Source organism: Mus caroli, chromosome 17 (genome assembly GCF_900094665.2).
Source record: "Mus caroli chromosome 17, CAROLI_EIJ_v1.1, whole genome shotgun sequence".
Lineage (NCBI taxonomy): Eukaryota > Metazoa > Chordata > Mammalia > Rodentia > Muridae > Mus > Mus caroli.
Genome location: NC_034586.1, coordinates 80010781 through 80023537, shown reverse-complemented (window position 1 = coordinate 80023537; position 12757 = coordinate 80010781). Strand labels below are relative to the sequence as shown.

General features: G+C 40.6%; 1 protein-coding gene across 2 annotated transcripts in view; it reads left to right on the top strand.

Moving 5' to 3' along the window:
* Nucleotides 1–12757, top strand: part of Thada (THADA armadillo repeat containing) — a 276549-nt gene that overhangs the window by 37961 nt on the left and 225831 nt on the right. For both annotated transcript variants that reach the window (XM_029471015.1, XM_029471016.1), the window contains exon 22: nt 3993–4102. In XM_029471015.1, coding sequence (XP_029326875.1) covers nt 3993–4102 — 110 coding nt within the window. The remainder of the gene's footprint in view (nt 1–3992; nt 4103–12757) is intronic.

The window sequence follows — 12757 nt, the reverse complement described above, 5'->3', positions numbered from 1 at the left end:
GGTGAGGCCTGCGGCCCTACTCAGGCTGGTTTCTGCTTCCCTAACTAATGCAGTCTCAGGTCCCGCGCAATTGGATTGGAGCAGAAGCTGTGCTCCCCTCACCAGAAGTCTTAAGATCCTGTGGCGGGTGTTGTGGGCAGTTGGCGAGTGTCCAGTGATAACTTTTAAACTTCAGGAGAGACCACATCATTTAGTCGCCTGTTTACAGACTGTCTTACTGCATGGGTGTTGCGGGAACACAGAGAAGACTCAGATGTGGTTTTCTGATCACCCAGAGCTGAGGTACACCCTAATGAAGCAGAGCAGTGCCTCACTTGGAGAGCTCAGGCCTGAAGGGTAACAGTTCAGGTGGTCTGTGCTGAGCATTTGCTAGAACAAGGAAAATAGACTTTCTGCTAAGACAGTGTCTGCACACCAGAAAGCCTTTATAATGATATAGAGGAACAATGTTTAGATTTTGAAGAAATTCTCATTGTTAGTAAGAAATCATTATAAAGGAGAAGGATTGCTTTTAAACATAGTCATTTTATTAGGCTTTAAAGTTCTATGGAGCGTTTCATGTAAACAAAATGGAATTAGAGTCTTCCAGCTGAAGACAGTCCCAGTGTTATAAGAAATGGTTCTGTTTTAAACTCGGAATTTAAATTAAGGGTTACTATTTTATAGTATAATGTCAAACCAAAAGTAGACATTTATAGACTGCTAGTTTATCTGATGGTAAGCTATAGATGCCTGGAGACATAGCAAGTAGCTGTTTTCCCCTGTGGACTAGTGACCTATAAATCTGTAAAACATTGCTAATTTGCTTTAGAGTTTTATAAAAAGTCAGAAGTAGAATATGTTAAATTTAAAGGGCAGTGCCATGTTTAATTTTAAGATTAGAAATCAGTATCTTCTTTTATTTCACTTTAGCTTTGGTTTCCTTCAGGATCCCTGGGACCTGTGTATGCTGGTTTGTGCCTGTAATCCTTGTACTTTGAGGCTGAGGCAGGAGGATCATCAGAAAGTCAAGGCCAGCTTCAGCTATGTAGTGAGTTTCAAGCCAGCCTGAACTGTAAATGAGATCCTGGCTCAATTAAATATAATAATAAAATATTCTGGGAGAATTTTTATTTTATTTTATTTTATTTTTCCTGAGACAGGGTTTCTCTGTGTAGCCCTATCTGTCCTGGAACTCACTTTGTAGACCAGGCTGGGCCCGAACTCAGAAATCCACCTGCCTCTGCCTCCCAAGTGCTGGGATTAAAGGCGTGTGCCACCACCACCCAGCGAGAATTTATTTTTTATGTTAAAAGTTTGTTTGTTTGTTTTTTTAAAAAAACTGAAAAATAAAACTTTTTGACCCTTAGAAACTTAGTTTCTAATGAAACACTTATATTTTCAGATGACCTTTTCATTTTAAAAAGGAAATTGAGAAGTTTTGGGTTCAGTGCTTTCTGCCAGGGTTAATCCCTGGGACCCATGTAGTGGAAGGAGAGAGTGGACTCCCACAGTCTGTCCTCTGACCTCCATAGGCACCCCATACACATACATATACACAAATGAATACATTTGGTTTCTGACCATTTCTGACCACATTTCTTACCTGCTTTCTGATGCTATTTGTCACCTCTGTTCTGGTTATCTACTGAGAGGGTGTCAGCAGGGTGCTTCTGTTTTGCTGCTTGCTCTCAAGGCCCATTACTCTGCTCAGTTTACCACCTTTAGGGACTGGGTTCATCCCTCTTTGCCATGCCTAGCTTTCCCTGCTGTCTGGTATAAAGCCTCTAAGTCATCATCCGGGTCCGCCCAACCTAGCAGCTGTAGAGTAGATCTGGACCCAGCGAAGGATCTGTCTGGTCGATAGCAGTTACTTAGTGAGTGTTTGTTTGTTTATTGGAGCCTTATCATATACTAATATTCTACCTAAGCATGTATACCCTGTGTGAGATATGAGCATGAACACTATTCTAATCTTAGGGCAGCTGTCATTACTACCCAGCATATTAATTTTTTCTACTGAAAGCCTATGGAAGTCACATATGTTCTTTTCAGCTTCTTCATCTTACACAGCAGTAAGCGGCAAAACATTGGACAGGATGTCAAAAAACACGTGACAATAAATTTTATATAGTCAGTCAGCCAGGGCAAAAATTCACATTTGTTTGGAGATTAAAATATGAAGAAAAATTGTCTATGTATCACTCTTGCCCTTAGAGTATTGCTCTGACTCCTGTGGTCAGGGTTACCTAGGTTGTGGTCTACTGGAGAGGACCACTCACCAGGCAAACGTGTGACTGCTTTAGTTGTATGATATGCTGTTTATTTATACCATTTGAAGGGAGTTAGCATAAAGAAGCGGTGGAAAAGCGGTGTCTGCTGAAGGAGAAGATAGTGGGCTTCTGCAGGCCCTCACAGAAACCCTCTGTGAACAGCGTTCGTTTTTATCGAAGTACGTCACAATATCTGTACTCCATTTTAGGGAAAAAGCTATTTTTTTTTTTGTCCTTATTTTCTCTGCTCTGAAATGCCTTCATAATAACCTATTATTTTTGTAATGATAGAAATACTTGACAAAAAAAAAAAAAGCTTAAGCTGAAGGACATAGCATATTATTTATTCTGAAATAGTTTTTAAAAATCCATCAAGTACTGCTTTGTTGGTCTCTGATTCTGTGTGTATCATTCTTTATAGCAGATACACACTGAGCACACTCTTCATAACAGATACCCCCTCTTTAGAACAGACAGCTCATATTGAACTAAATTAGGTTATAGATAATTGGTCTGTTCTGAACTTGGTATTTAACTCATTTAAACTCAATCACCGATGAGGCAAGTGCCCTTAGCATCTAGAAGAAGAAAATGAGACTGCTCATTCTAGTGTGTCTTGATGTATGTAGAGCACTAACCCAGTCACTGCTGAGGTGAGCAAGTTTCTGGGTAAGCAGATCTGAGACACTGTGGGGCAGCTTCCCTGTTTGCCATACTGTGAGCTGTGGATGCACAGTGAACAGATACAGTTTATATAGTCTGGATTTTCTAAAGTCAACAGCCACCAAATCTGTCACCAAGTAACAGAAAGCCCAGTTGGGCTAACTAGCTCGGCAGTTCTTTTAGTTCAGAACAGCAGACACAACTAATTCTTAGTTGTTTTCTTTAAAATTAATGGGTGTACTTTGTGTTTCGTCTTACCTAGAGCAAGCCGGCCGGCCTATCCGTTGGGAATTGATAGTGGGGCATTCTGGCAGGGTCCATGGCTTGACTTAGAAGGGCCTGGGAGACCTTCAGGATGCCTTTCACTGAGCTTCACTTGTCGCCTTACTCTATCGCTAGCATGTGAGGGGAATGGATGTGGCTTCTCAGGTTTGGAGGGGAAGCTCTTCGCACAGATAGTGTTAGCAGTTGCTCAGCAGTGTGACTGTTCTTCCTATCATTGAACCATACACTGTAAAATGGTTGAAATCGTAAGTTTCTTATGTATATTTACCATAATAATTGCAAAATATTTGAAGAGTAAACATAATTATCTCAGAATCATGTATGTGAGTTTGCTACTTTTTGTGATTTTATGTTTTATGTTGAGCTAAAAGGCCATACTATGAAATTTGCAAGTCTGGCATAGGAAAATTTAATATATTATATATTAATGTAATATTAATATATTATAAAATTAATACATTCAATAAATATATAAATATGCTATATCGATCATATAATATTAAGTGAGATGGCATTTTTAAAAGGTTTAAGGCAAGTGTGGTAGAACACATAATTCCCACTGAAGGTGTGAAAAACAAGAGTTCAGGTTATTCCTGATTACATTGTTCAAGGCCAGCCAGAGCTACCCAAGACCCTGTCTCAAAAAACAACGGGAAGGTGCTTAAAACATGATTTGTTACCTACTAAGTCCGTGTTAAATGGATACCAAAGCATTGGTTCTGAATTATATTGCTGATATATTAATGAATCGATAAATTGCCCACAAATTGAATGTTTTTCATTTTTTTAAAGGTTAAAGAAATAGGAGAGTACTTTAAACAACACCTTCTGCAGTCCAGACACAGAGGAGCATTTGAACTGGCGTATACTGGCTTTGTGAAACTCACTGAAATACTGAACAGGTAAAATAAATGGGTGGGTTTTCTTTTAAGAGCAGACTACAGACCATGTGCAGGAGTAGGTATTGCGTGTGTCTTTAATACTGGAGAGAAGGAAGCCTGCTTGGCCACAGGGTAGCTTTCTCAGGTTCCATGTGTGACAGCCTGCAGATGGCTGACTCCAGTCTCCGCCTATGCTGCTCTCACACTCAAGGCTGATTTGATGTGATCTAAAGACTTTGCCAAAAATGGCACTGAGGTTACTGATCTTTTCATCAGATGAAATGCATGTTTTGTCTGTTTGAAAATAACTTGGCATTTGGAACCAAATAAACGTGGACTTCTTTGGGTTTATGTGGGTTTCACGGAATACCATAAAGCTTTTTGTAGTTTTATTTTATAGAAAAATCTTAAAATAACAATAAATAGACATAATTCATCTTACCTGGAAAAAATATTTAGATAACTCTCATGTATTTAACCAAATGTGTATTTTTAACTTTATGGGCGCTGATAATTTCATTTATTCATATAGTAGATTTCCTCTAAATGACTTGTAAGGAAACCTTAAGTTACTTAATGACTTAAGTATTTGTGGCAAACATTCTCTAAAGAACGGTAGCATTTTCCAGGAAAACATTTCTGTTGCCTTAAACGTTTGAAGTGGCGTGGCCAGTCTTGTAGCTTTGGTGACCCTTTTTCTGTGCACTGCGATTTGTGTCATGTTCCCCACCTCCACCCCTGGTAAAACAGCTCTAAAAACACTCTGTCATTCACAGACTTTCTTTAGATGGTGCTTTAAAAATCTTTCTAACATTAAACTGTTGATATTTAAATATGCTATTTTTATTGTGCATGTGTCTGTCTGTCAGTCAGTTTGAGTGGGTATGTGGACAGGAGTGCAGGTGCCTGTGAAGGCTAGAAGGACATTGACTCCCTTTAATCTGGAGTTAGAGGGGATTGTGAACTACCAGATATACAGGGACTAGAAACTAACTCTGGTCCTGGGAAGTAGTTAGGCTCTTAGATGCTAAGCCATCTTTCTAGCCCTATAAACTGCTGACCTTGAAAATAGTTTATCTTTTCTGGGCTGGAGAGATGGCTCAGCAGTTAAGAGTACTAGCTGCTCTTCCAGAGGTCCTGAGTTCAATTCCCAGCAACCTCATGGTGGCTCACAACCATGTGTGTATGCAGACAGAGCATTTATGTACATAAATAAGTCTTTCTAAAAATACTTTATCATTTTAATTCTTTGTTTCCCTTATAGTCATGCTGTGAATATTCTTTTCTCACAGTGCAATGTATGTGATTCCTTCAGATCAGTTAATGAATGTTAGCCATGTTCTTTTGCATCATGCTTGGGTTAAAGAATAGCATAACTCATCATGAGACACAGTTTCTGTTACTAAAGAACCTTTGAGGTGTCAGGGCAGTCTGACCGCGACACTTGGCACCATGTTGATGGATAGGATTGATTTAGCTATTCTTTCTTGCTAGACACTGTGACTCCTTAATGGTTCTCTGGTGGTTTACATAGGAATAGGGTCTATTGGACTCATGCGTTTGAATGCGTCTCCTATGGGGAGTGGCACTCTTAGGAGGTATATAGCCTTTTGGAAGAACATGTCACTATGGGGACAGACTTTGGGGTCTCTATGCTCAAGCTATACCCAGTGTGGCTCACAGTCTCCTTCTTCTGCCTGAGGATAGAGATATAGAACTCTCAGCTCCTTCTCCAGCCCCATGTCTACCTGCATTCTGCCATGTTTCCTGCCGTGATGATAATGGACTAAATCTCTGAAACTGTAAGCCAGCCCCAGTTGAATATTTTTCTTTATAAGAGTTACTGTGGTTATGATGTTTCTGTACAGCAATAAAACCCAAACTAAGCCGATTCCCTGTGTGTCTTCTCTGAAGCTGCATCCTCACTGCAGAAAGGATGTCCTTCCCTAAAGAGGAGAGCCTTCCCCAAAATGGAGGACTGTCCTTTCTTCCAGAGTATAAGGATACGTGTCCTTTGTTTTTACCTCTGAACAAGAGATTATGGTTTAGTTTGGAAAATAAGCAAGGGTAAAATTCAGAGTGTTGCCAGGAAGTGTGTAATAGGTCTCTACTGTCCCAAGAGTTACTGGGTATAAGCACTCTCTATTGCAGTGGATGTGTGTTAGCTTCATACCAGCTGAGAAAGTCAGATCTCTGTGTGTGAACAGGATAAAACTACAAGATAGTGTATGAAATTGATAACTCTTACAGGAATGCCGAGAGAGTAAACTACAAGGATGTGTGGTTAGCGAGAGATCCATTTGAAGAGCTCACTGACTTCTGTTGTATAGAGCAAATAAATTATTTTTGAACATACTTTGGAATGTATAGTTTCCTACAAACGTAAAACACTGTGAGGTTGCTGTTTGTTTAGGGCTCTGTGAGGTGTTGTGGCCTCGGTTGGGACGTTCAGCTCAAGAAGGACTAGATTACAGCTTAGCCCAGCTTTAGCAATTGAAGTCTGAGCTAATGGGGGCTTCTTCCTTGTTGATTCAGGCTCTGAGATTGAAACAAAGATGGGCTATTTCACTTAACATTTGGCCTCATGTAGACAACTCCACACATGACTTATTGAATGATACAGGAAAACTGTAGGCATTTTATTACATTTTTTGGTTTTAGGAGGTAGGAATTAGGGCAAGGATAGTTTTCCTTGAGAGATTTACTGAGTCTAACTGGTACCATGTAGCTGGCACATGAAGTGGTGAGGGGGCTTCTTTTAATCGTGCACACATTTCTGGCCCCTTGGATAGTGGTATAGCTAGAAGACTGGACCCATTGGGTATATAAACTGGGGACATGACCACTCCATGGTACGGAAGACTTTATTGTTGATCCAAGAGAGAACAGTCAGAGACATCTGAAAGAGTCTAGAACAGAGATAAAATAGACTTGACATGGTCAGCAGACTGGACAGAGCCAGATCTATCCAAGAGACAGGGAAATAGCAGGGTGTAGAGACTTGTCAGAGGAAGTGCCCCACATCACAAAGGAGAGGCATCTCTTGCCATGCTGTGGGTGTTCTGTAGGGCAAGAGAAGCTGCCTGGCACACCTTTGAAGCAGTAGTAGGCTCCTGGAGCCAACAGAGACAGATCAGGCAGCTCTATGGTGACACCTGAGTACCAGAAGAGAACAGATGGAGGGAAGAAGTGGCTGAAGAGACGGACTCAGACATTTGAAGTTGAAGATGATAGGTAGCAGAAACAAATGGTCCATACCTTAGGAGACTCAAGTCAGCAGCTTGGTTTGATTAGGGAGGCTGTGCCTCTCTGGAGTGTTCAGTATCAAAACATATATATAAACTGCCAACATGACCATTGTCTTAGTCAGGGTTTCTATTACTGCACAAACATCATGACCAAGAACCAAGTTGGGGAGGTGCACTGCCTGGTTTTATGTGTCAACTTCACACGGCTGGAGTTATCATAGAGAAAGGAGCTTCAGTTGAGGAAGTGCCTCCATGAGATCCAGCTGTAAAGCATTTTCTCAGTTTGTGATCAAGGGGGAAAGGCCCCTCGGTGGGTGGACCAATCCTTGGGCTGGTAGCTTTGGTTCTATAAGAGAGCAGGCTGAGCAAGCCAGGGGAAGCAAGCCAGTAAAGAACATCCCTCCATGGCCTCTGCATCAGCTCCTGCTTCCTGACCTGCTTGAGTTCCAGTCCTGACTTCCTTTGATGATAAATAGCAATGTAGAAGTGTAAGCTGAATAAACCCTTTCCTCCCAACTTGCTTCTTGGTCATGATTGTGCAGGAATAGAAACCCTGACTAAGACAGGAGGAAGGGGCCCTCCCACCTTGACCACTAATTGAGAAAATGCCCCCCACAGCTGGATCTCATGGAGGCACTTTCCTAATTGAAGCTCCTTTCTCTGTGATAATTCTAGCCCATGTCAAGTTGATACACAAAACCAGCGATTACAATCATTCCTTGATATAGTTAAAGGGATGCTCTTTATTGTTAATGAGAGAAAAAAAATATCCAGAGACACTTGGAAGAGTCCAGAGCAGAGCGAAAGAAGTACACTGAACAAGGCCAGCAGACTGGAGACTGCTGTCTGTGAGGGAGGGGAGACGAGCAGGGGACAGAGACTTGAGAGAGTATTACGATGCCAGCTGGGGCTGTGAGCAGTGAGAGCAGGAGCTGAGAACAGTGAGAACAGCTGAGAACAGAGCTGGGCTGTGGCAGTGAGCCTAGAGTAGAAGGGGAGCGAGGAGGGCTAGGATGCTAGGATGGGCTTTGAAGTGTATAATAAATCCTTGTGAATAGGGACTGAGGGAACCTGGGGGCTAGCATGGACCTCAGTGTGCTTAGAGGTTAGTTGGAGAGCCCCATGCCCCTTTTGCCAAGGGCAAAGGAAATGACTCCTTTTGGCAATGAGAACCACTTTTACAAGTTCCTGAGGAATGCTGACTTTTATCTAACAGAAGTCTTCCTGTAATCCAGGTTAAACTCATTTCTGGATATTTGGACTGCCTTTTGGAGTTTGGGGAATTGGAGTTTCCTTTGGACCTAACAGATGGGACCACAAGTAGCCTCTTATTCAGCATGACAGGTTTGAAGTGGCTGAACTGCTTCTGCATAGCAGCAGTCCCCCAGCAGACAGGCAAGGCTTAAAGCATTGCTCCAGTCCCATTCTCTGGGTTGTAAAGAGTCTTCAGGTCAGACTGGAGATAGTTCATTTTTTTGTTTGTTTTTGGTTTTTGTGTGTGTGTGTGTTTGTTTTTTTGGTTTTTTTTTTGTTTGTTTGTTTGTTTTTGAGACAGGGTTTCTCTGTGAATAGTTCATTTTTTGATTGCACAGTGGCAAAACCATTGTGTGGAAATGTATGTGGATGGAAGCTATTGTAGTGGCCAGCTTTGAAAAATGAATCTGTGACGTTGAATGCAAGTGTAGAGGTCACTAGGCAATCTGTGATGGTTCCTCTGGTTGTAGGTGGCCAGAAATGGAATCGATGTTACCTAAACAGAGAAACTTTGGTTTTGTTTGTTTGATAGAGAATAGTAAGTTTGGGCTGGAGAAGTTAAGAGTACTGGATGCTTTTCCAGAGGTCTTGAGTTCAAGACCCAGCAGCCACATGGTGGCTCATGACCATCTATAATGTAATCTGGTGCCCTTTTCTTGCAGGCATACATGCAGACAGAACACTGTATACATAATAAATAAATGAATTTAAAAGAGTAGTAAGTTTATTTTTCCAGTCTTGAGTGTGAGACAGTGCTGGACTGTCCTGGCAGTGGACCTCCCGTTGCAGCTGGAGTAGGTGTGTGACTGAGGTGAGGCAGCTGAGACAGGTCTGGGAATGGCTTTCATAGTCATCACTCTTAGTCGGATTGAAGAGTGGGGATGGAAGAAGGACAGAGAGCCAAGGACAGAGGCTTTGTGTGAGTCTGAGCATGAAAGGAAACACGATGTCTTGGTGTCAGTTCCCGAACCACTGTGTCCATTCCAGGAGACGAAATGCAGAGTAGAGGAAAGGCCCAGTGCCTGGTGTATTGTCCGTTTCTAGTCTGTCTTAGAGATCCTGTCATGGCTGTTACTGGTGGCTTAGAACCCATCTGTCAGGCTTCTTGTCTGATGCCTGGTGATTTTGATCCTTCAGGAACATTTCAAATGTGACTTCTTTAATACAGAGCATCTCTATCATGTATAGCACTTTCTTGGGGGGAGAGGGGGTGTTGGTTGGTTTTTAATTTTAAAAGAAAATCTGTTTCCCATGGGCTTTTTTAGTGGGGAGGGAATAATAACTGCTTAAATGATGCAAACTTGCTTATGCATATAGCATTTAAGAAAACATTTGCAAGAAAGAAATCTGGGCATTGGTGAGAACTCATAGAAATCAAGGCCGGTTGCTGGCCACCCTTTGCACTACAGCTGTGTTAAGGAAGAAAGCACTTAAAAAGATTAATTGGCAATTAACTGGAGAGTTAAACATGAACTATATCATATAAATTGATTTTTAATAGGATTATTCAAAATGTCTTCAAATGTAAACTGACTTTACTATTAAACAATTATCCAGGATAAACAAGACCAGGAGAGATATTATTCTTTTTTTTCCTGGGAAATTTTTTTGAAAATAATATTTATATATATAACACAAACAAATGTGGAGTTAATTTTCTGTAATCTGATTTTCTCGTTTAATGAGTTCTGTTTGGAACTTGATGAGATAGATAGTCAGACTTTCTTTAAAAACTCGGTAACTGCCAAGTATGGCCGTGTGCACATTGTAACTTCAGTATTCTGGAGGCTGAGGCTGAGGCTCCACACAGCACGCCTCCTCCCAAGCGAAAACAACAGCAAGACAAACTAAAACTGTGATTATTTATGCATAGTCAGCTACCCAGATGTTTGAATGGAGTAGTTAAGTACATTTAAATTAGGAATAAATTCAAATTTCTGGTGAAATTCATACATAGAACTCTCTTTTGTATTTGAAGATGTTCGTTTTGTTTTAAAGATTCCCAAACTTAGAGTGGGGCCTTTGATTTATCCAAGTATGGGGGAATTCTTGGCGGGAATTCTAAGTGTAGGAGGGACTTTTGTGATATCCTGCTCCTCATGAGAATTGCGCTGCCTGCTGAAGTGTGGTTATTCTACAAATAATCTCTATAGTAATTATAGCCATATTTACTTTATTAACCCCTAAATGAACTGCTGATAGCTAGCAGGTTTAGTTATAAAGTACTAGTGATGATTTGTGATATTAATAGTTATGGCAGAAATAATTTAAATATTTAATCTTTTACCACTTAACTCTAGCTCCTGTGATGCAATTAAAGTGAAAGCTTTTTGAGCATTTGGAATATAATAATAAAAACTAAGTTCTTCTACCTTTCTGCAAAACAAAAGAATGTATCTTCATAGAATTGGACAAAAATAAATGTTAAGTGTAATATTTTGGGGGAAGAAATTTATTTCACTTTGATTAACATTATATTGTCTAAAGTTTTGATAAGATACTTATTGCTCACTTAAATATCCTATGAATTTTATTTGAAATGTGAATGATTAAATTAGGAATATAAGAGGCTAGAGATAGCAACAGTGGATCCACATACATAAAATAAATAAATAAATCTTTTTTTAAAAAGCCATATGAACTGGGGGAGTGGTGGGTATTGAGACAGGGTCTCACTACTTAGCCCTGGCCACCGTAAACTCACAGTAGGCAGTGCTGGCCTAGGACTCACAGAGGTGCTGTGCCTCTGCTGTACAAGTGCCGGCAGGGTAGTAAGTGCCGCTCTGCCGAGTCCTTTCTTCTAGTTCTCTAGTGGATTTAAAAGATTTTGTGAAAACTGGGATGCCTTGTTTATTTCCTAAGTCATTTTGTGTTACTGACTTGCTAGTGACCTTTGAATTTTTGTTTTTCACATCTATTTTACCTGAGTGTTTTGCCTGTGTGTAAATACTCCAGGTGCATGTAGTACCCACAGAGGCTAGGAAAGGGCATTAGATCTGCTAGAGCAGGAGGTACAGTTGTGAGCCTCCCTGTGGGTGCTAGGAACCATACCTGTACCCTCAGCAAGAGTGACAAGTGACGGTATCCTCTGTGAGCCATGTGTCTACCCCTGTAAAGTCAGATCATATCCCTTTTTCTGGAAAATGTAACACTGGTTTTCAAAGTCTTCATAATATGTTGTTCGTTCTCAGTGAGTCATCTGTAGCCTGGATTTTAAAAAATCAACTCTTCAGGATTTCCTCCTTGCTCTCTGGGAAATGATACTAAACACTAAGAGAGCCACTCTTTGGGCCCTTTCTCTCAGCACTTGAGTGGACATCCTTACTCTTACTGTGGCCTCTTTACTCACTCCTCTGTTCATTGTTGCCTGAGCCTGCAGCTAAGGCCAGCGTCGTCTCCTGATGCTGTAACGCACAGGCTGTGATCCAGTGTGGAGGTAAGGTGGCCTCTGTTGATAATGTCACCTTTTTACCAGCTTGCATGTGTGCAAATCCCTCTTCTGATTTAAAGTTTCTCCATACTTCAGAGTTATGTCCCCTTTTAAACATTGTTTTGTAATGCATACGGTCTTCTGTCCACATCTTTCATTGTTTAGTTTATTCGAAAGAAAAAACATGAACCTTTAAATAATGAACATAATACCTGAAAAAAGAATGAATAAAGAATTTCACTTATGAAATAATTGGAGATTACCAAAAGGGTTTCAGGAAGTTGAATATCTCAATTAACAACAACTAACAAGTAATATAATAAAATCCAAACTCAACTAGGAGCTAGCCATGGTGGATGTAGGTGGATGGAGCCATGGTGGATGGAAGAAGCAGCTGAAAAGCTGATTTATACCCAGAGAATCTAATTTATTGGTACAAAAGAGTCTAATGACCAATTAGTGGATGTATGACGTATGTAACTTGATCTCGGGTTGTGGGGTTTTTCTTATCTTAAGGTACTTGTCTACTAGGACTGAGATAGATGGATGGATGCTGGACTAATCTGTTTGTGGAACAATAAATTGCTTTAGTGTTCTGCTCATGATAACACAGAGGCCTGGACACCAGTCTTGTGCATTTCTACTACTTTTCTAACTTTAACATGTTGAAAATTATTATTATTTTCTGTTCTGAATATTGAATCTCAAGCATTGGCATTCTAGGAAAGTGCTATTCCATTGAGG